General features: G+C 52.8%; 1 protein-coding gene across 1 annotated transcript in view; it reads left to right on the forward strand.

Annotated features, from left to right (window-relative positions):
* Nucleotides 1-3,139: 3,139 nt before the first annotated feature.
* Nucleotides 3,140-21,718, forward strand: part of PXN (paxillin) — a 52,290-nt gene continuing 33,711 nt past the window's right edge. The window contains 1 exon segment of the mRNA XM_069081845.1: nt 3,140-3,272. Within this exon segment, the coding sequence (XP_068937946.1) occupies nt 3,260-3,272 (13 nt within the window). The 5' untranslated portion in view covers nt 3,140-3,259.

The raw sequence follows: 21,718 nt of genomic DNA on the forward strand, positions 1-21,718 counted from the left end.
AAGAAGAAGAAGAAGAAGAAGAAGAAGAAGAAGAAGAAGAAGAAGAAAACACAATTGAAACTGAATCCTATGAAGGCAGAATGACCCAGCTTGGCCCTAAAGAGATTAATTGATCTATCAATCAATCAACATTTATTAAGTTCCTACTATGTGCTAAAGACTGAAAATACAAGAGACAAACAGGGAGTTCACAGTTTAACAGAGAGACAATGCGGAAAGTCCCTTCTCCCATTTCCCACAGGTGGGGTGGTCCCTGCTGCCTATAATAACAGACTTAATTTTGATATATTGGTTACTTTTGCTGAACTCCCTTTTTCCTCTTTTTTTGCTCTTTATTATAAGGGATAATAGCTCTCTGGGAGGAGAAAAGGGGACTATGTTGGGAGATGTAAAGGGTGTAAAAAGAAAAGTAATCCATAAGATGTATTCTAATGGTTTTTAAAAGAAGGGCTTTCAATATGTGACCTTGGGAGTTTCTATGTCCCCCTATGCTTGGGGGGCTGGTGACCAGCGCTGTCTCTGCTACATACATCTGGCCACAGTTGGCCCCTGGGTGAGGACTGTTTTCCTTCAGGTCAGTACCTTACTTCTGGGCCCCTGAAATCACTTTTTTGGCACCTAGCCCTGGGTGTAGAGTCATGTAAAAAAGTCATGAAATTGTCTGGATTATTAAACCAATGCAGATTTCTAGGCTAGAGAATATGTCAGGAGGGCCCCAGAAGCAAGTTTCCTTTTGTGTGTTGCTGTCCCCTGTTAGACTATAAGCTCCTTGAGGGCAGGGACTGTCTTCTATTTCCTGTAGTTGTATTCCCTGCTCTTAATTGTGATCCTGCTTTCCCAAACACATTTTGGGGACTCTATCCCAAAAATACACACTAGGAGTTGTAGGGACTGAGATTCAGAGGTGATCCCCTCTCCCAAGATCCTCTTTGAATGACATGCAAATAAAGCCAGGGAAAGCTGACAGGGTCCACACTCCTGCCTTCATTATACAAATGGACCAGCAACAGAACCCCATCATCATGCCCAGTATAAAACTTCCCTGGTCTCCGTGCACTTAAAATACAGATAATAATATTTGTACCTATTACACTGAATTGCTCTCAGAAGAATGAATTTGCTGTATACAAGATTTGGATAGGGTGGATAGAATGTAGGTCCCGGAGTCAGGAAGATCTGAGTTTAAATGCGACCTAAGACACTTACCTGTGTGACCCTGGGGAAGTCACATAACCTCTGTTTGCCTCAGTTTCCTCATCTGTAAAAAGACCTGGAGAAGGAAATGGCAAACCGCTGCAGGATCTCTGCCAAGGAGCCCCTAAATGGGGTCACAAAGAGTAGGATATGACTGAAAAAACCCAACAGAATACAGGATTTAGAACCCAAACCAACTTGTCCAAGCTGGTCTGCAAAATAAAGGGGCTGCATTAGATGACCTCTGACAGCCCTTGCAGTCTGTGATCCTCAAATTATGATGCATACGCTTGTCTAAAACTTAAAAATCATGTCTTCTCTCCCTCGGCAGATTCAAATTCTTTGGGGGCTAGGAAGGAACCTTGCTCCCTACAACTTATCCCCTCACTATTGGACTGCTGCAACAGCTGCTGGAAGTGGGGGAGGGGACCTGCCTCAAGTCTCCCCCCCACTCCAATGCATTCTCCCTTCAGCCACCAAAGGGCTTTTCCTAAAGCACAGATCCCACCAGCTCACTCCCCTACTCAATAAACCCCAGTGGCTCCCTAATATTTCCAGGATCAAATATAAAATTCTTTGCATGGCATTCAAAGCCCTCCAGCTCCTAGCCCCCTCCAGCCTTCTTATACCTTCTGCTTCTACTCAATGGTCTAATTCTACTGACCTGTTTGCTGTTCTTTTGCCCAGGGTCACACAGCTAGTAAGGGTCTGAGGGTGGATTTGGACTCGGGTCCTCCTGAGGCCAGGCCCAGCGCTCTACCCAAGGCACCATCTAGCTGCCCCTCACCCCAGGGTTGCCTTGTATCTCTCTCTAGCTTGTACCTACCTGTCTGTCTATAGCTCTGGACAGACACATGTACATCTCACCTGTTGGAAGGTGAAGTCTTTGAGAAGTCACCTGACCCTGAGACAAAGCATCTCTGCTTGAGGCTGCCAGTCCGGGGTCCCAGGGTGGGCTTCTTTGTGGGTTCCCCCATGCTATGCAAGGGAGTGGGAGGACTCACACAGGGTGTCTATACGTTTGGAGGCAGAGTACAGTGTGGACGGGGGCTCCCATACAATGTGCATAAGGTGTGTCCCTGAGGGGCACCCACATTGTGGAAAGGGGATGGAACATCTGTGGGAGGGACCCGTGCATGTTTCTGAAGTGGTTTCCCATGGGTGTGTGGGCATGGGCACGGGTGGGTTGATTGGGCTGGCTCCTGTTTCCTATGTGTGGGATAGGGGGCTGTGTATGGGGGTGTGTGCTAGAAGAGGGTGCTCCCCACGGCATCTGGGCGGCTCCTGTGGTTTGGATGGGGACCTGCGTGGGGTGTCGGGACCTCCACGTGGAATGACTGGGAGGACAAAGCGTCCCCGTGGTGGGGGTATCTGGGGACTCCCGTGTGATGGGTGCCTGGGGAAGCCTGGGTCCCAAGGCTTGCGTGGGGACGTGGGGAGGGCGTCTAGAGAGCACTAACAGGGCGTGTGCGGGACAGGGGGACAATCTCTGTGGGGGGCGCCCGTGGAGTGTTGAGTAAAGGGCCAAGCATCCTGCAGCTCACGGTGGGGGGCCCCGACGACGGGGGGCTCCTATGTGATAGGGGACTACCGCGTGGGAAGCACGGACAGGGGTCAGTGTTCAGGGGGCTCCCACACGATGGGGGGCCACACGTGATAGGGGGCTCCGCGTGGGAAGCAGGGACAGGGGTGGGTGTTGCGGCAGCTCCCACGTGGGAGGAGGAGGGCCCTCTCTAAGGGGCGCCCCACGCGGCGGGTGCGCGCAGGGCCAGGGCCGGTCTCGGCGGGGGGCGGCCCCACGCGCGGAGGCGCCGCTGCGGGAAGGCTCCGGCAGGGGGCGCCCGGGGCCCGCGGGCCCGCGGCGGGAGCGCCCACGCAGGCCCCTCCTCCGCCGGGCTCGGCGCGCGCGCAGGGGGGCGGTGCCGGGGCGTGCGCGCGCGGGAGGACTCGCGGGGGCGCGGGCGCGCTCCGGGCCGAGCTCGCCGCGGCGGCGGAAAAGTTGCGGGGCGGAGAGAGCGCGAGAGAGCGGGGCGAGCGTGGCGAGCGCGGGGAGAGCGGCCCGGCCATGGACGACCTCGGTGAGTGCCCGGGCCCACGCGGGACCGGGGCCCCCGCACCCTCCCCCCCGCCGCCATCGCCCCACTGGGCGCGGTTGGGGACCCCCTGGGCTGGGGGGCAGCTGGCAACCCCCCCCCCCGGCACTTCTAACCAGCTTTGAGATCCTCCCCCCAGCACCGTCCGGCGCCGGGGTCTGGGGGCCCGGCGGGCCAGCCCCCAGCCCTTCTCTTACTGAGCCCCCCCGCTCCTGCACCCGCCTCCCCACCCCCCAATCCTGGGCAGTGGAGGCTGGGTCCGGGAAGGGAGAGCCGGGGAGCCCCCCCCCGCACTCCCACCTGAGGCTGGGGGCTGAGGTCCGGGCACGAGGGGTGCTTGCGCGCAGGTTGGATGAGATCACCCCGAGGGTCCCGAGGGTCCGCGACTTTGCACGGGGATGGGTCCCAGCCCGTGTTTGTTTCCCCGTGAAACTGACGAGGTGTCCCGGGGCCGCCGCGCCCCTCGCCCTGGCTCGGGACAGTCCGACCCCCAGGAGGGCAGCCTCCCCTCTGGCCCTGGAAGCCGGCTGCCTCCGCGGGGGGGCGAGCACTCATTCATGCCTCGGAGGGATCCCTCCTTCCCCAGGACGGGGAGACGGGGGGAGCCGGAGGAAGGAAAAGTTCGCTGCTGCTTGTCTGAGTAGAGCGAGGGAGGAGGGAGGAGAGTGTGCGTGTGTGGACCCGGGTGTCTGGACGGCTCTGCTCTCGGGATGTGCTGGGCAGACCGGACAGATGGGCCTCCTCCAGTGCCCAGCGGGCTGTGGGCAGGCACAGGAGTGCCCCAGGCAGAGGAGGGGAGGAGTGCCTCCCTGACCCTTCCCTGGGCGCCTTCCGGGGAGCCTGAGCGGCGGAGTAGCCCGGGGCTGTCTGTGCCGCGGGAACGCCTGCCAAGCCGAGGTCTTGGGGGCTGGTTCAGCGTGCTCCGTTCTGGGCAGGTATTTTTCCGTTAAAAATGGGAATGCCTCGGGAACCTCATCTAAACAATTTGTGACCTGGGGAGGGGAATGACCAGAGCTGGAAGTCAGAAGACTTGTTTGGGTGCAGATTTCACCGCCTGAGGCTTCCTCCCTCTCTGGCTTTGGGCAAGTGACTTGACCACTCTGGGCCTCAGTTTCCTCATCTGTAAGTGGAGGACTGGCCTCTGAGGTGCCTTCTTGCCCTTTCTGTCATCTCTTCAAGTCCCTGGGCACCGGCAGCTGGGAAGGATTACACCTCATCTCTGCCTCACAAGAAACCCTCCCTTCATCCCAGACACCACTCCAAATGAATCAATCCAGCAGACATTTATTAAACACCTGCTGTGTGCCAGGCACTGCACTAAATCCTGGGGGCTTAACCAGTGCCAGTTCAGGGGCCACCTGCCACATAGGGGGTCTCCTGGTGCCTTCTCTGGTTCTGAATGTGGCCTCTTTGAAATATCTGGTTTTATTTTCCATATACTTTCTGTTCACTTAGCTGGGTAAGTTTTTAGATTCCTTATCTGTGTTCCTCCCCTCCCCCCTGCCCCCAGTGGAGAGTGAGCTCCTTGAGGGTAGGGACTGTCTTGTTTTTGTATCTCCTGCTCCTGGTACAGCTCTGGCGCTCAGTAGGCACTTAATATCACCTCTAAGAGCTCGGCTCAGTGAGAAAGAACATTGCCTCTGGAGTCAGAGGGCCTGGGTTGAACTTCTCTGAAGGTTACTGCTTGTGTGTGTTACTGCCACACTCTGGGCCTCAGTTTCCTCATCTGTCAGAAAGGTGTGTGTGTGTGTGGGGGGGGGGGGGTTTGGACATGATTCCTCCAAGGTCTTCTCCAGTTTTAGAGCTGTGACCTCTTGCATTGTCTCCTGCGACCCTCCCAGAGGCTCCCAGGCTGTTTCTCTGTGCTGTTCTCAGGGGACTGGAGTTTGGAGCTGAGATCCTGGATGCCTGCCCTCAAACGCTTCCTCCTCCTCCTCCATGTAGGGAGAAGGAACTGTTACTCCTTGAAAGGAGAGATGGAACAGGTTGGAGCAGGGGGGACATCGTGTTTCCGTGGCCTGGATCAGGGTGCAGCTGTGCTCCCAGGAGCCAGTGGGCCACGCCTGGCTCCTGGGCCCGAGGCGCTTGATGGTGGCTGAGGGAGGGCAGAGGAATTTGCCTGGCCTCTGGGTCTCAGCCCCTCTGCTTTCTGGCTCACTGCTCCCAGAGTTGGCTGTCAGCTGTTTTTCTGAGGAGGGATACAGTAATGGCCCTGGTCTCCTGTTTTTATTTTTTTCCTCCCCAGAGTGCTTTCAGCTGGGAGCCCCATTAGAGAGCTTATGAGCCCTCTTTTTTCTTTTTGGCTGACTGGGCTGGGGGGTAGGGGAGTAGGGTGGGGGGTGGGGTTTTGCAGCCAGACTTTTGTTTTTGGAAAATAATTGGAGAACCGTTCCCTCCCTGGAGCCTGTGACAGACTGACTGGCCATGTGTTGTTTAATAAGTAACAAATTTATAACTCTTCCCTTGGTTGGGCAGAGAACGTAAACAGAGCGCCTGGCCCTGCCCTGCCCTGCCCTGCCCTGTCCTGTCCTGCCTTCATCCTTCTCCCTCAGCCCAGTGTTGCCGGTGGCTTTTCTTGCTAATTGGAGGTGTTCCTTTGGCTGACAGTCCTGGCTGGGCTTTCCTGGATCGAGATTCCGTACTCTGATGGCATTTCTGACCATCCTCAGTTCTGAGTGGCCATACGAGCTGGTTGCAAAGGGCCTGCCTCAGTATCCTTATCTGTAAAATGAGAGGGTTGGGATAGCCTTATGATTGTAGTGATATCTATTATTACCACATCAACTTCACAGGGTTTTTGTACAACCCAAGATCCCGTGAGATAACACATATAATGTGCTTCTGCAGACCTTATATATAAACGCTAGCTATGATGATGATTATTATGGCCTCCCAGGTTCTCTGTCCCAGCGCTCTGTGATCTTATGTATGATCTGCTGTCTAGGAGACTGATGGGTGTCTGGCCTGGCTCCCTGTCTCTAGTCAATGACTCTAGTGCCCTCCCATCCCCTGTGTGACTAAGGGGAAGGGGGTGTGGAGGCTGATGAATGGTTTGTTCCCCATGAGATGCCTGCCCTAGGGACTACACCCAGGAAATGGCCTTTAGGGGACACAGTGGTCTCAGCTCTAACCCCCTCTGAGCTCTCCCCAGGCTCCTGCTGGGGGGGGGGGGCAAGCCAGCTGTTGGCATTGCCCACTAGCCTCAACAATCTGGATCTTTCGACTTTCAGCTTCCCAGAAGCTCTGACCCTTTGGAAAACAGAGCCTTATTGTCCTGTTGGGGGGCAGGGGAGTTGCCTCAGGCAGCCTGGGCCTGTGGAACCTCCCCGTTTCCATGGAAAGTCTGGACTTTGTGCTGTCCGTCTGTGGCTCCTCTGTGTGTCGGGCCAGGGTCGGGGGCACCCAGTTGCTGGGTCTGGGGAAGTGGCTTGCCCAAGCCAGTGGAGTGGCTGGTGCCCTCCCCTTGGGCACTGAGCCAGATTCTCCCTAGAGCTGGGGACTTGATTGAATATTTGTTCCCCTGGGTCCTCCCAAGAGAATATAGTCTGTACCTTATAAAAGAATGTAAACTCCTTGAGGGCAAGGAGCCTTTGTGTCAACCAGACCCTCTAGCACTGTATGTTTGTGTGTGTCTGTGTGTCTGTGTGTGTGTAGGGAGCATGAAATGTTTACCTACAGATCTGTTCTGCTTATACCACACACAACAATACCCATTTCCCTTAGTTTTCTGAGAGGGGAGAAGGCAGATCAACATGGTTGAGTGCATAAGGCAATAGATTTAGGGTCTGTGGTCCTGGGTTCAAATCCCGGCTCTGAGATTTTCTCTGCCAGCCTAAGGCCGGGCAGATCATTTCTCCTCTGTAAAGTGAAGGGATCTATAAGATAATCTCTAAGGTACATTCCAGCTGAGACTGGGAGCTCCTGGTCTCCTAGGCATCTGGTAGCCACTTAATAAATGCTTTCATCCTCAACAAGTCATCAATTTGCATTTGCCCATGAGGTGAGTGGATTGCAGATCTCACAATCTAGGCCAGAAGAGTAAATGCCCTGTTTCCTAGATCTTGTCTTCCCTCCCAATTCTGGATAGACCAGGGGTAGGGAACCTGAAAGCTGGGGGTTCTCCACCCAGGAGGTAGACTGTAAGCTTTGATGGGCCCAGAGAGGCTTGTTCACATTGGTCCAGGATTTCGAACCCAGGGTCTGTGGCTCTAAGTCCAGCCCTTTCCCTTACCCCCACTGTTCTAAGTTGCCATCTTCAGAAAGAGATGCCCTAAGCTTTGCCTCAGCTTGGTGCCCACCCTGCTTCAGAAGCCTGGAACTGCTTCTGGGCCCTCCCGCTGGGAGCTCTCCCTCAGCCTCCAAGGGAAACTTGTTTATCTCTCAGGTTGTTCCTTCTGGGGGCTTCGTTTTGGGGTCTACACTGTGACAACTATTCCTAGTCCCATCATGCTTTTCTAGGCTCCAGGGTGAGTCCTTGAAATCCAGGAGCTGACTTTCCCAGAGTACTTTAAATTTTTTTGGAGGCAGTCGAGGTAATGTGATGTCCCATCCTGCGGGACCAAGTTATTCGTGGGGCGGAGGTGGACCCAGCCTGCAAAGGAATGGGTGGGAAAGAAGGAGTGAGACCAAGCCAGTTTGTTTTAAGGTCTGAAGGTCTGAAGATGATGATCTTTATTGCTGGTAAACATGACTTATATACTCTTTGAGGAAGTGGGCGGGGAGAGGAATTCTTGTAAACAAACGTTGAAACATTTTGTGGTTAGGACACCTGGTGCCTAAGCACTCTTCGCTCCCAACAAAGTGACTTGCCCAGGGTCACCTAGTTAGTGTCTGAAGCCAGATTTGAACTCAGGTCCTCCTGATTCCAGGGTCTGTGCTCTAGCCACTGTGCTACCCAGCTGTCCCTCCCAGAATACTTAGGATTTTTCCTTTATACCCCAAACATCCAACCTTCCATTTGCCTTACCTTGTATGTGATGTTTTCCCTGAGAGAATATACGTTCCCTGAGGGCAGGAACTGGGTCATTTCCTATCTCCCACACCACAGGAACTTACTAGATGCTTCCTTGAGTTGAATTCAATTGAAATGAATTCTGGGGCTCAGTAGCAAATACCATGTGGGTAGGGGGAAAAGGAAGGGGAAGGAGCTCTGCATTTGGAGTCCTAGGACTTTGGGTTCAAATCCTGCCTCTTTTCACTACTCTGACTTTGGTCAGATCACTTGATCTGTCTGGGCTTCAGGTCCTTCCATCATGAATGAAGACTTTGGATTGGATCTAGGAATTTTGGATCACTTACCACCCATGTGGCCTTGGGCATGCTGCTGGTGACTTCTCTGAGTCCTAATTTTCTCCCTGTAAAGTGAGGGGATGGAGTAGATGCCTCCTAGGATCCCTTTCATCTCTGTCTATGAGGAGCCCCTCATCTGGAGGCTGCTGATGCCCCTCCCGCTGGGCAGAGGCCACATTTGAAGAACTCTCCTGGCAAAGAGGTACTTAGCCTTTCTCAGGAAACTGGAAATCATGCTCTCAGACCTATTGTGTGAGATAATCTTATCTTAAGGCATTCTGCAGACGTCAGTGTGTTACTGACCCCTCCGCTCTTCTGAGGGAGTCTTAGGAATGTTCTGGGGGCCTTTCTCTGCTCCCCAAGGCAGTAGATTGAGTAGAAAGAGATCGGGAGTTGGAGATCGATCATGGTCCTGGGTTCAGATCCCATCTCTGGTGCTCACTCAGTGGTTGTGGGCAGCTAACGCCCTCTCTTCCGGACCCAGTTCCTTCTCAGAAGATGAGAATTGGACTACATGGCCTTTATCTCTAACAGCTGACCATTGGTCTATGTAAGATAATTACAGTTTCACTTTGAAATTAAAACGTTCCTCCTGTAATCTCTACTCTCTCTGCCTTATGGGGGAGGGAGGGGGAGTGCACTGTGTTTATTGATGCAGCTAGATCCTGTGAAATATTCTTGTAGAAAATTCTGGTGCTTCTTTAACAGCCTGGGTGGGGACGGGGGAGAAGTTACAGGGAAGGCAGATTTCCGCTGATATGAGGAAAAACTTTGCCACAGAGTTCTTCCCTGGGGTGGAATTGGCTCCTTTAGAAGATAGCAGCTCCCTCTCCTTGGAGGCTTTCACGACCACTTGTCAGTGATGTTGGAGAAGAGATGATTCCTATTTATATAAGTGTTAGATGAACTGACCTTTGAGGTCCCTTTCAGCTTTGGGCCAGAAAATCCCAGAAACCCCATTTTCCTGTTTGGTTTGCTGTCCTGCCTGTTAGGGAGATAGTAGGGATGTTGTGCATGTCCTTAAACCTGGAGACAAGCGGGCTGTTGATAGGAATGGATGGGCCAAGGCTGTCAGCAAGAGGTTAGCACACCCCTCCTTCCCCAACACACACACACACACACACACACACACACACACACACACACTTCCTTCCTATGAGGATGTGTGTCCATCAGCTGAGTGCTGGATTCAGAATCGAAAAGGCCTGGATCTGAATCGCCGTGGACGTTAGCCCCCAGTGTTGAACTTATGGGAAGATGTGGACTGAGATCTCCCAGGATGAGTTAGCCGGATAATAAGCACACAGAGAGAGCTTCATTGGGCCCAGCTCCTTCCTTCACAGAGGAGTCCAAGGCCAGTGCCCATACACCATGCAAGGTTACACTCTGCCTGTGATGGTGTAGACATCCAGGCCAGTCCTTTTGAGAAGGACTCTCAGGTCCTTCTGAGTGATACTTGTGCCCTGGGCTCCAGTGTGATAATGCATATGACTGCTTTGAAAGCACTTCTACAAAGAGCTGCTGATCTTTTTCTCCCTAGGGCCCTGGTCTGGGCATGTGTGGCTCTGAGCTGGCCCTCTGCCCCTGGTGCTGGTCAGTCTGGTGTGATCTAGAGCTGGGCTGGTTGTAGGCAGGGAGCCTGGGAGAGCCTGGGCTGAGGGGGAGGAGGGAGGAATGCCTGTCCTTTCACGTCATGTTCAGCCTTATCTGGGGCCAGCTGAGCACCCCCAGGGGGTGAGAGGGAGGCAGGGGCCACAGTGCTGGGAGCTCGCAAAGAGAATTCGGGCTAGGCCATCCAGAGGCCTGGGACCTGGAGACCTGACCCTCCCAGCCCCCAGCCCCTGTCCCTAGGGACTCTGTTTTGCTGATTCAGAGCTGTGCCACTTGGCACCCTCCCATAGGGCTAGCTCAGCCTCCCTGGCACAGGGCAGCCATGCTTTGGGAAAGCACCCTGAGGCTGTCCCAGGCAGCCCCCTCGGCTTCTCCAGAGAGGTGAGTGCCCTGAGCCCTCCCAGCGGGGATGGGGTGTTGCCTGAGGCCTCCTGTTTTTTGGGCCCAGGATCTCCTGGCCGGCCACGTGGTGGGGGATTGTGGGACCTATCCCAGTGAGGTCCCTCGGGGAGTGTGTGTCATGGACCCGATCTCTGTTGACTGACTTGGGAAGCCGGCATCGTGTGTTGGGGGGGGAGGAGGGAAGAGAGGGGTGCTGGGAGGAAGCTTTGTGTCATTCTTGGCCAGCTCTCAGGTAATTGTTTTAATGAAATGGAATGCAGCTAATTCAGAGCTTAACTTGGCAGAAACAGCCGCCCATGTTTGCCTCTCTTGTGTTTTTGGAGGGGGGGTAGTGGTGGACTCATTTCCAGCTGTTTGGAGTAGTGGAATTTAAGATGAGCTAGTCTAGAGAGAGGTGGGCGGCTGCCCCAGGGAAGCCTGAGGGGGAGGAGGAAGGCACGGGACCTTTCAGCAGCCAGCCAGCCAGCCTGTGGGGTCCATGCCTGCCCATCTCCCTGCACAATATTCAAGGAGAACTAAGAACAGCTTTGCCTGAAGCCAGATGAGCTTTGTCACCCATGGTGACAATGGCCATGATGGTGAGGAGGTTATCGGCCTTCCTCTCCCTCTCAGACCTCCCCAGTGCCTCCCCTGTGCAGGTGGGGGGTCAGGGCTTCCTCCCCAGCCTGCCTCCTCAGCTTCCTTCCTTCCTGCTCAGCAGACCCTTCCCCACCCCCTTCATCAGACAGCTTCCAGCCTCTTTTTCCTCTTTCTTGTCGCCCTTTCCCACCCTTTAAGTCCACAGCGGCCAGACTCCTTTGCTCCCCTTCCCGACACCCCTTCTTGGGCTCATTTCTTGTTCCCTCGGCGTTTGTATTCCCAAAGGCTCGGTCATGGGCTCCACGGTCATCTCCCCGTTCACATTCAAGCCTCCCCTTGTCAGGAGGGCGGATAGTAAGACAAAGACTGAGTGAGCTCTTGCAAACTCCATTCTCCTTTCTGGGTCCCAGTTTTCCCTGTAAAATGTGTAGCAGCAGCAGGGGGATATCCCAGCCAGTTTCTGAAGCCGAAAGTTCGGCTTCTGATAACATACTGGCTGTGTGACAAGGCCACCAGCCCTGCTTATCAACTCCTTACCTGGGCTCATGGCATTAGTCTCCCTTTTCCTCTCTCTACTCCATCCTCCACCCAGCTGCCGGGGATCCCCCCCACGTACCCATCTGACTGGATTCTTCTCCTAGGCCACCCCTGGCCAATTGGGTTCATTCTGAAGGGTGCACTTAAGGATCTAGAAGGCCGCATGTGGCCTGAAACCCGAAGGCTCCCCACCCTGGCCTAGGCTATCAACCCCAGTGGCTCTGTTAACTCGAGGCTAAAACGCTGACCTCTTGGCCTGGATCCCCTCCTGCCGCCCCTTCTTTCCAGATGTTGTCTCCTGTCTTGCTTCATCTCTACTTGAAAAAATAAATTATCGACACTTTTTAAAAAACGTCTTTCACTTCTCAGTGAGGGGAAGGCCTGCCCCCCCTCCCCAAATAGAACTTTCCTCTGTAACATTCGGTGGAAACAAAGCAGCAGATTGTCCCTGTCTAAAAGTGCCTCCTTTTCAGCAGGATGGTGGGAAGCGAGCTTCACAATCAGCCCTTTGAAGTCAGAGGCAGTCACACGAATTTTCCATCCCTGCCAGACTGGACTGTCCCAAGCTCAGCACATTTCATTGGTTGCTGTCAAATCTTAGCCAGGGCTCTGGCCCCTTCTCAGGCCCCTCCCCCCCACCCCTTCCCCAGCCCTGTCCCCTCATTCCCCCCATTCCTGGACACCTTTCCTGGTGTCAGTCTTCTCTGCCTCCTCCGATGACCTTGGATGGTCTTATTCCCAAGTAGAAGCCATCTCCTTGAGGGACCTGGGCTTGGCCAGAGTCCAGCCCTGTGACACCAGGCAGTGGGATACATTTCACCTAGAATTTCTTAAATATCCACTGTGTACAGGAGCCATGAAAAATTGCTTGTTGACTAAAATTCCAAGATGATTTTCTGTTTTCCCAGATTGTCCTAAGGGGCTTCAGAAATCATTTGCTGGTGGTGATTATGCAGTTAATTGTTATATCTCCCCTAGGCTTTCCCCACATCCTTTGTTGTGGTCCAGCTTGCCTTCAAGCCTCTCTCCAGGTCATTAAATGGTCTTCCTTCTGTCGGTGGACCCACAGCCTTCTTCTTTTGAGAAGTATTGGCTAAAAGGCCACCTCCTACCAAAGCTTTCTTGGCTAGGCCTGGTGTGTCCATCTGCCTGGGAAAGGCCGGACTTGGAGTCAGGACGCCCTGGACTTCCTGCCTCAGGCATTGGGTGATCCTGGGCAGATCACTTAACCTTTCTCTGAGCCTTTAGTATCTCATCTGCCACGTGGGATTAGGAATGTTTGCCCTGTACATCTGCCAGGGTTGTAGTAGGAAGGGGGCCTTGTAAGACCTAACAGTGCTATAGGCAGATGAGAAGGAGGAGGAGGAGGAAGCCAGGGTGGAGAGCTCCTTGTAGGGAAATTCCCTCCAATGATTGCAGATTGCAACTTCCTGGTCTTAGGGAGATGCCCAGGGTCACACAGACCGGTACAGGGCCTGGCACACAGGCGGCGTTTAATAAATGCTTGAATCCCATCTTCCTGCCTGTGGGGCCTTCTCTGACTACTATTCCCAGCTGCATCCCTTTTTCTCCTCCTCTTCCCATTCAGACACGCGTCTGTCTGCTTAGCTGTGTTGATTCTGTGTATAGATTTACTCCCTGCTTCTTACTTTTCTGTTATTTCTATGTTTTTCTGTTTGTGCGCCTGCCAGCTCTTAGTATAATGCTCTGCACATAGTAAATGTTAGACTCACCAGGTCAGTCCCCATTTCATGATTGCCTGAAGGAAATAGGGTTCAGTGAATTCAGCTAGCATTTACTGAGTGGATGTCTGCTCAAAGACAGAAACAACACAGTCTGTCCTCAAGGTGCTTACATGCATTCTCTTTGTTTTTGTTTTTTTGCTTTTTGGAGGGCAATTGGGGTTAAGTGACTTGCCCAAGGGCACACAGCTAGTAAGTGTTAATTGTCTGAGGCTGGATTTGAACTCAGGTCCTCCTGACTCCAGGGCTGGTGCTCTATTCACTGCACCTCCTAGCTGCCCTACATGCATTCTCTTGGGAGATTACCATAGAAAGAGAGAAGTGTATCTCAGAAGGGAAATTCAGGTGGGAGAGAGAGCTGAGAGTCTGTCTCTGAATAACCTGGAGCTCTGGCTAGTTGGAGAGGCTGACCGAGTGGGTCAGTGGACAGAGCCCTGGCCTTCAGAGGCTCAGAACCAGGGAGTGATTGTGGAACCATCACGGCAGCTTTTGGGGGCCTTGTGGCCCCTGAAGTAAAAGGCAAGGACCTGACAGCCTCCAGGGCCCAGCTCTAAGTCTGACCGGATGACACAGGGGCAGAGGTAGCCCTGGGAGGAGGAAGAAAGGACCAGCTGGACCGGAGTCGTCTGTGCTGATGAGTGAGCAAGCAATCCTAGGGCTTACAGATCAGGGTCTGTGGGCTCCATGGGCCCTCAGGGGCAATCTAATCCTGCCCAGACCCGGACAGGAATCCATCCCCTGCAGGCCATGACCTCTCAGGACATCTCAGTCTACTTTGGGACAGTCTCTCATTGCTGCTAGCTCTGCTTCCCTTGGCTCTGGCCCTCCTGGACTGTAGCTGTGACACTTGACCACGTGCGGAGGTGTGCCCGCCCACATGCACCTGGAAGTGCTTGGAGCCCCTCGGTCCAGGACTCTGAGTGCATCCTTCTCCTGGGCCTCCTGCTGAGAAGCCTCTTCCTGCCCCTGCCGCCGCCGCTGCTGCTGCTCCCCTTTCCTCCTCTTTCCCTCCTCCTTTACTTTCTCTTCCTCCTTTTCCTCCTCTTCTTCCTTCTCTTTCTTTTCCTTCTCTTCTTCCTCCTTTTCTTTTCTTCTTCCTATTTCTTTTCCTCCTCTTCCTCCTCTCTTTTTCCTCCTTTTCCTCCTCTTCTTCCTTTTCTTTCTCTCCTTCCTCCTTCTTTTTCTTTTCCTCCTTTTCCTCCTTCTCTTCTTCCTTCTCACTCACCCTGTGGTTGCTTAATAGAATAAATACATCAATGAAGTAGATTGATAGTGATTCAGTGGGATGTGAAGTGAGGATGTGTCCAGTGCATGTCCCGGGACAGTGGGAAGATAAATGGCTGACCACCCGAGGGGCTCCTGGTCCCTGAGGGCTTTGGCTCCCTGGGGTCCTTTTGCTGGGACCCGCTTTTGTCACCATCATACTCCTAGACGCTTCATCCGGTCCTCCCAGGAATCTCGCAAAGGTGCTGCTCTCTTATTAGCCCCATTTCACAGATGAGGGAATTGAGACCCAGAGAGGAGTGATTTACTTAGGGCTGAGCAGCTGCTGAATGTCAGGCAGAAGTTTGACCCCAGACCTTCACCCAGCTCTCACCTGGGGTTCCAAGAAGCTGTTAAGTGTGCAGCGGCCACACCCAGGTAAAACTGTCTTAGCAGACGGGCTAAGCCAGGGTGAGGGTAACCATCAGACCTCCAGTCCATCAGTGAGTTAGGGAGATGTCTGCCCCATGCACGTGAAGACTCCCAGAGGAAGGGGCAGATGAGAACAATTTGATCCAATGGCTATGGGGGCGACTGAAGCAGGCTGGAGAAGCCCTCCCACCAGACTTGTCCAAGGTCACCTAGGTGGCAGGTGTTTGAGGTGGGATTTGAACTCAGGTCTGGGACCTCTGTGACCAACACTAAAGGGTGCCTTAATTAATGTAGGCAGCCTTGGAGAAAGGGGGATCTGCTTGCTGGGGAGGCATCGAGCGATGATGATGATAAAGTAGCGGGGGAAGGTAAGTTCTGAATGCGGACTCACCTTCGATCTGTGATCACAATTACAAGGGATGTGTCTGTAGTGCTTGAGAATCTTGTCCTGGTCTTATGATCTCATTTTATAGCTGGGGAAACCAAACATCAGGGATACTGAAGGACTTGACTGGTCACGAGCCATGAGACTGTGAGAGGTGGCCTTGGCACCCAGGTCCTCCCCACACTGGGGGACTGTCTTGTGCTTTCTTTGTGTCCTCGGTGCTTGGCATGGTGCCCGGCACACAGTAGGTGCTTAATAAATGCTTGTTGGCTTCTTTGTACCCCTGGTGCTTGGCATGGTGCCTGGCACAGAGTAGGTGCTTAATAAATGCTTGTTGACTTCTTTGTACCCCTGGTGCTTAGCATGGTGCCTGGCACACAGTAGGTGCTTAATAAATGCTTGTTGACTTCTTTGTACCCTTGGCGCTTGGCATGGTGCCCGGCACACAGTAGGTGCTTAATAAATGCTTGTTGACTTCTTTGTACCCCTGGTGCTTGGCATGGTGCCTGGCACAGAGTAGGTGCTTAATAAATGCTTATTGACCAATTTCTATCCCTAGTGCTTGGCATAGTGCCCAGCACATGGTAGGTGCTTAATAAATGCTTGCTGACTTCTTTGTACCCCTGGTGCTTGGCATGGTGCCTGGCACACAGTAGGTGCTTAATAAATGCTTGTTGACTTCTTTGTATCCCTGGTGCTTGGCATGGTGCCTGGTACAGTACAGTGGGTACTTAATTTGTTAGCTGGCTGGCAGTGCTCTGTCCCTAAAGCCATGTTGTCCCCCAGGCCTAGATCTGGGTGACTGTCATCCCTTTTTAAGAGACTTTCTTGGCCGTCTTGAGGCTGTTCATGCTCAGGATGCCAGCCCCTGGTTTCAGGAGTTCTGAGCTTTGGCCTTCTGACTTTTCCTCTCTCTGTTTCCAGGAATGTCCCTCTTCCTCTGGTGGAAGTGGGAGTGCCCCAAAGCCTCTGTCTCATTTCCTCTGGGGCTGCATCAACTGGATGGTCTATCAAAGGCCCTTCTGGCTCTCAGGGCTTCTGTCTACCATGGGCCAAGGAGTGAGAGAGTTGGCGCCTGAGAACCTGGGTTTGAATTCCAGCTGGATGACCTTGAGCAGGTCATCTTTTCCCTCAGTTTCCCTATCTGTCAAATGAGGTTGTTGATCTCAGTGACATCTCAGGTCTCTTTTAGCCCTATGCTTTTGATGTCCTGGCGTTCTTGCCTCTGCTTCCCTTTCTCATTGCTCTCCTGGTTAGCGGAGTAGACAGGCTTTGACCGCTGCTCAGCCTTCCCAAGAGAGGGCCAGTGGGCTGAGCCCCTTTCCTTAGGTGGGCTTGTTTTCCTCCTGAATTTATTTAATCACAGATAATGTTCTTGGTTCTCAGAGTGTGCATTCTTCATTATGCAGTCGATAGAGAAGTGGCCTTGGAGCCAGGGAGGCCTGGTCTCAGGTGAGATCCCGGCCTTGGACATATCTGGGCTGGGTGACCCTGGGCCTCTCAGTGCCCCTAGGCAGCTATGTTGGTAAAGAGAGTTTCTCATCTGAGCGTTGGTTCCCAAGACCCAGTTCCCAGACCTACCCTGCTGCCTCCTTGCATTGTCTGACCTCCTTTGGGATTAGCTGACTGGTGTTTGGGGGTTAGATTGTTAGCTCTCAGACCCTTTTCAGAATGCCCAGATTCTGAGAGTTTGGAGGGACCTCAGTAGACACCTAGTCTAACCTGGACCTGAAAACTAATCCCCTGTCCCACAGCCCTCAGATGTGGTCTTCTAGATTCTTCTTGGTGACCTCTGGCTGGTGGGGAGCTCACCACTTCCTTTGACAGCCTGTCCCACTTTGAGACTGCTCTCCTTGTGACCTCTAACTTCAGTTCCTGCCCCTTCCTGGGGCAGGGGAGGAAAGGGGAGAAAAGGACGGTTTCTCTGAAGGCTTTTTGCTGGCCTGGTGGTCTGAGACAACATTGGACCCATGGTTTGGGGGGTGGGATGAGGAGAGTTCTCAGGGGGGATGATCGTGATCTGCTCCCACACATCCTGTGCCCATCTCACAGACAGTTGCCTGAAGTCCCTCTGCCTCAGAGACCCTCAGAATCACAGCTGGAAGGGCCTTGGAGGCCATCCCTTCAAACGTGACCCTACGGCAGAATCCCGGACAAACGACCATCTAGCCTCTGCCTGAAGCCCTCTAGGGGCAGGGGACTCACCCCCACCTCAGAAACACCATCCTAATTGGGTGGATCCCCTGGTTAGGAAGCTTTTTCTTAAATGGAGGTGTCCTGGGTGTGTTCTCCTGTTCAGGAGTCCAGAGCCCCTTACTATAGGCGGTTTCCATTCAGCTCTCCAAGGAAAGGGCTCTGGATTTTCCTCAGTTAAAACCCCAGCCCAATCTTTGCCCCTTCCCTCCCTTCTTTCCAAGGAGACAACTGGAATTGTTTGGTTGTACAAGCATTCCTTAAGGGTCTGTTAAGTGCCAGGCACAGCATGCAAATAAATGCACCATCCTCATCCTCATCCTGGCATTTCTATGACCCTGTAAGGCTTACAGAGAACTCTTACCGTATATTAATTACATCAGGACCCAGACTACATAAAGTCTAAGTGATTTTTATTCTGTTGTGCGATTTTATTCTGATGTGTGATGGAGGAAGCTGAGGAAATTAGGGATTTGAAGAGAGCACTGTGAGGAGGGAGAGAATTCCAGGCTGTGAAAAGGGCCCGCTGCCTGGGCCACTCTGACCTGCAGCCTCTTCTTCCTTCTGCCTGTGCTCCCCGGGGGATGGCCCTCCAAGAAATGTGGTGCCCCAGGTGTGCTGCACCCAGGGCACACTCCTCCTCCTCCCTCTTCCTCTTCTCTCCTTCCCTCTGTCCCTCATTACCTCTCTTCCTTCCTTTTCTTCTCCTTCCCTCCCTCCTTTCTCCCCTTCCCCCCTTCCCCTTTACCCTTCCCCCCCCTTTTTTCTTTCCTCCCTCCATTTAATCTTAGAGGGGATCTTTGCCCCCTCTCAGCTTGCTTTGTGCTTCAGCACATCCCTGATGGTTAACAGCAAACAATTGGGGAGATTATTGACTGAATGTTAGAGACACATCTTGTCTCTCTGCCTTGACTTGAAAAGTTTGTGTCTCCCTCTCTTTCCCAGTGTCGCTGAGGCCGCCTGCTCTCACCCTCCCTCTAGGACGAAGGAGCCTGGGTTTAGAGCCAGAGAAGGGACCTCAACATCCCTCCTACCCTTTTTTTTAAAATAGGAAAACGTTCATTACAATGAAATTAAAATGCAGACATTCCATGCACTTAAAACCCTCAACAGCAATTCTCTCTGGTCCAGAATTCAATTCTAATTGAAAGTGATGGGGATAAACTACTACATCATTTTCCTCTGGGTAATCTGAAATTTAATGACTTTTTCTTTTTAAAAGATTTGTATGGATAGCTTTCATTTTGATATCACTTTCATTTCCAAATATATCCTTCTGATCTCTCCTCCCCAGAGAGTCATACCTTATTATAGAAGGAGAGAATGAGAGAATGAAAATGGAGAGGGAAGAAGGGAGAGAAGGAGGGAGAGAGAAAGAAACAGAGATGGGCAGGGGGAGCCACACACCCAAGCTTAGAGAATATCCAATTGAATATTTTCCCAACTTCTAAAAACATTGAAGAACGAACTTCAAAAATAGTGAGTCTGAATTGTTATTTTTCATTCCACAAAGGGTAAGACCCAAATAATGGAAAACCAGTCATTGAGAAGTGACTTGGCCAAGATCACCTGGGCAGCAGGTGACAGAGCTGGGATTCGAATCCTGGTCCCTTAACTTCAAATCCTACACCATCATGCCCCCCAAGCTTGCCTTGTTTGATGTGCTCCAAAAGAATTCGGGGGGGATTTTTTTAAAGGAAAATGACAAAAATACAGCAAGTTGACACAGTAGGGAAGATGCTTCCTAGATTGTGGGCTTCAGGAGGGCAGGGACCATTGTGTCACCCAGCACAGCCCCTTCCTTGCCTGTAATAGGTAGTTAGCAAATATTCAGTGCCCGAGTGGACGGATGTTCAGGACCAGAGAAGTAATTAGCCCCTCCCTATCAGACCATGAGTGGAGAACTGTGGTCAACCCTTGCCCCTTATTTTAGAAGGGATGTTGATTGCAGCCTGCTTTAATGGAAAGAGGACTGGATTTGGAGTCAGGACCTGGGTTCAAATTCTACTCTGATGCTTCCTGCATGCTGTGTGGGTTTGTGCCCATTCACTAGAATTTCGTCCCCCCCACCTCCACCCCCAGACTGGGAGCTGCTGGAGGGCATGTTTGTCGACTGACTGATAACTGTAAAAATAATGGGGTTGGGATCTGAAAATGAAATCAGATCTAATTAAAATAAGAGACTTGGTAGTATGAGTTGGCTCCAAGGCTCCCTCCTCCCCGATTCTGGGATCAGAGCAGGACAGTGTCCAGAGGAAGCACCCAGGAAGAGCACGGCCTTGAGTCTTTGCTGTAGGAATGGGCCTGAGGAGCTGGGGGTGTTTACCCAGGACATACATAGGTGGGACAGGAGGCCAGTCCAGTCTTCAAGTGCTGGTGGAAGGAGCCATTAAGCTTTTCTGCTTGGTCCCAGAGGGCAGAATTAGGAGAAGGGATGAGGCCCACTCGGGGGAGGCCTGGTTATGGGCCACGGGATCCATGAAATTCCCTCCAAGCTTGCTCAGGGATGAGGAGAGGACTTGGGGGGCAGGGAGGGAGGCTGACCTGGCCTGAGCAGAGGGGGTCAGCCTGCTTGCTGCTGGGGCAGGAAGGACCTGGTTCCTCTGATAACTGGCTTGGCTGGAAGCTTCTTCCTCTCCCACAGGGTGATGTCAGGGAGTGGGGCTGGTCTTCTTTTTGTTTCCCAAGAGTCCTGGGGAGGTCACCAGTGGGGAATGCATCCCGTATGGATTCTGAGTGTTCCAGCAGAAGCTAGGTAGGGAGGAAGGGGAGGACCGCTCCAGGGTCATTTCCCAAACTGCTACCTAATGGACCCTGGAGGGGTTTAATTGGAGGAAATGGAAATGCTAAGCATTCTGGTTGTTTGGGCCCAGGGCACTGAGTGTTCCAGAATGGATGCCTAGGTCCTCACCGCCCTTTCTCCCTGGCCTATGTGGTGGTGAATGGGACGTTCATAGTCCTGGGGCTGGAAGGGAGCTCAGAGACCCTGTGGTCCAGCCCCCTCACTTCTCAGATGTGAGTGACTTACTCCAGGTCACCCAGATGAGAAGTGGGGAGTGGGGTCCTCAAACCCCAAATCTAGCCCTTCCTATAGAGAATGACAGTAGACACAGAGCTGTCTTCCAAGCCAGGAAAGCCTGAGACACGTCCCAGCTGTGTGACTCTGGACCAGTCATTTCAGGGCCACCCCCAGCAACTCGAAAAGGGGCTGGCTGATTAGTTACTGATCTGCATCAGTAAAGGAAGTTTCCACACCAGGAGAAAGTCCCTACCCTAGTCATCCTCAGCAACGAGCTCAGACTTCTGAAAATAAACAAAGTACTTCCCCAACTACTGCTCTGTAAGCGGAGGGAGGGTCATTATAGAAAGATGTTTGCATTCACAGATGACAAAACTACGGCCTGCTAATGTTATGTGTAAGCTTTATTTTGTATTAGAGCACTTGTCTGTGAAACTCGGGCCCAGAGAAATAAGGGGTGACACTGCTTGGTAAGTGGATCTGAACACAGTTCTCCCAGTGAAGACCCTCCCCTCTCCTCACTCCCCTGTTGGCTGATGGGGCCTTTCTGGGCCTGGTCCATTCACAGTTTTCCATGCACGGCCCCTGCTTCCTTGTGACCTTTGTTTTGAGGACTTAGGCAGACATGAACCATTTTTTGGTTCTTCTGAAATGGTCCTGTTTTGGGCCAGAGAAGTATGTGAATTGCCTGTGTCAGTGAGTGGGTGAGTCTTGATTCCAGGCCCCTGGATCTAGAACTTACTCAGGACCTGCTGCCCTGAGCACTCTGATGGATGGGAGCAGATGATACCTGAAGCCCCCATTGCTGTTCTCAGGCCTTTGGCCTCCCTGCAGTGAGCCCTCTCCTGAGGCCCCCATCAGTGTTCTCAGGCCACAGTAAGTCTCCTCTCCCAAGGCCCCCATCAGTGTCCTCAGGCCACAGTAATAAGTCTCCTCTCCCAAGGCCCCCATCAGTGTTCTCAGGACACAGTAAGTCCTCTCCTGAAGCCCCCATCAGTGTCCTCAGGCCACAGTAAGTCTCTTCTCCCAAGGCCCCCAT

This window comes from Petaurus breviceps, unplaced genomic scaffold, assembly GCF_028583685.1.
Source record: "Petaurus breviceps papuanus isolate PSGF00001 unplaced genomic scaffold, PetGlider_PUasm1.0 99, whole genome shotgun sequence".
Taxonomy (NCBI): Eukaryota; Metazoa; Chordata; class Mammalia; order Diprotodontia; family Petauridae; genus Petaurus; species Petaurus breviceps.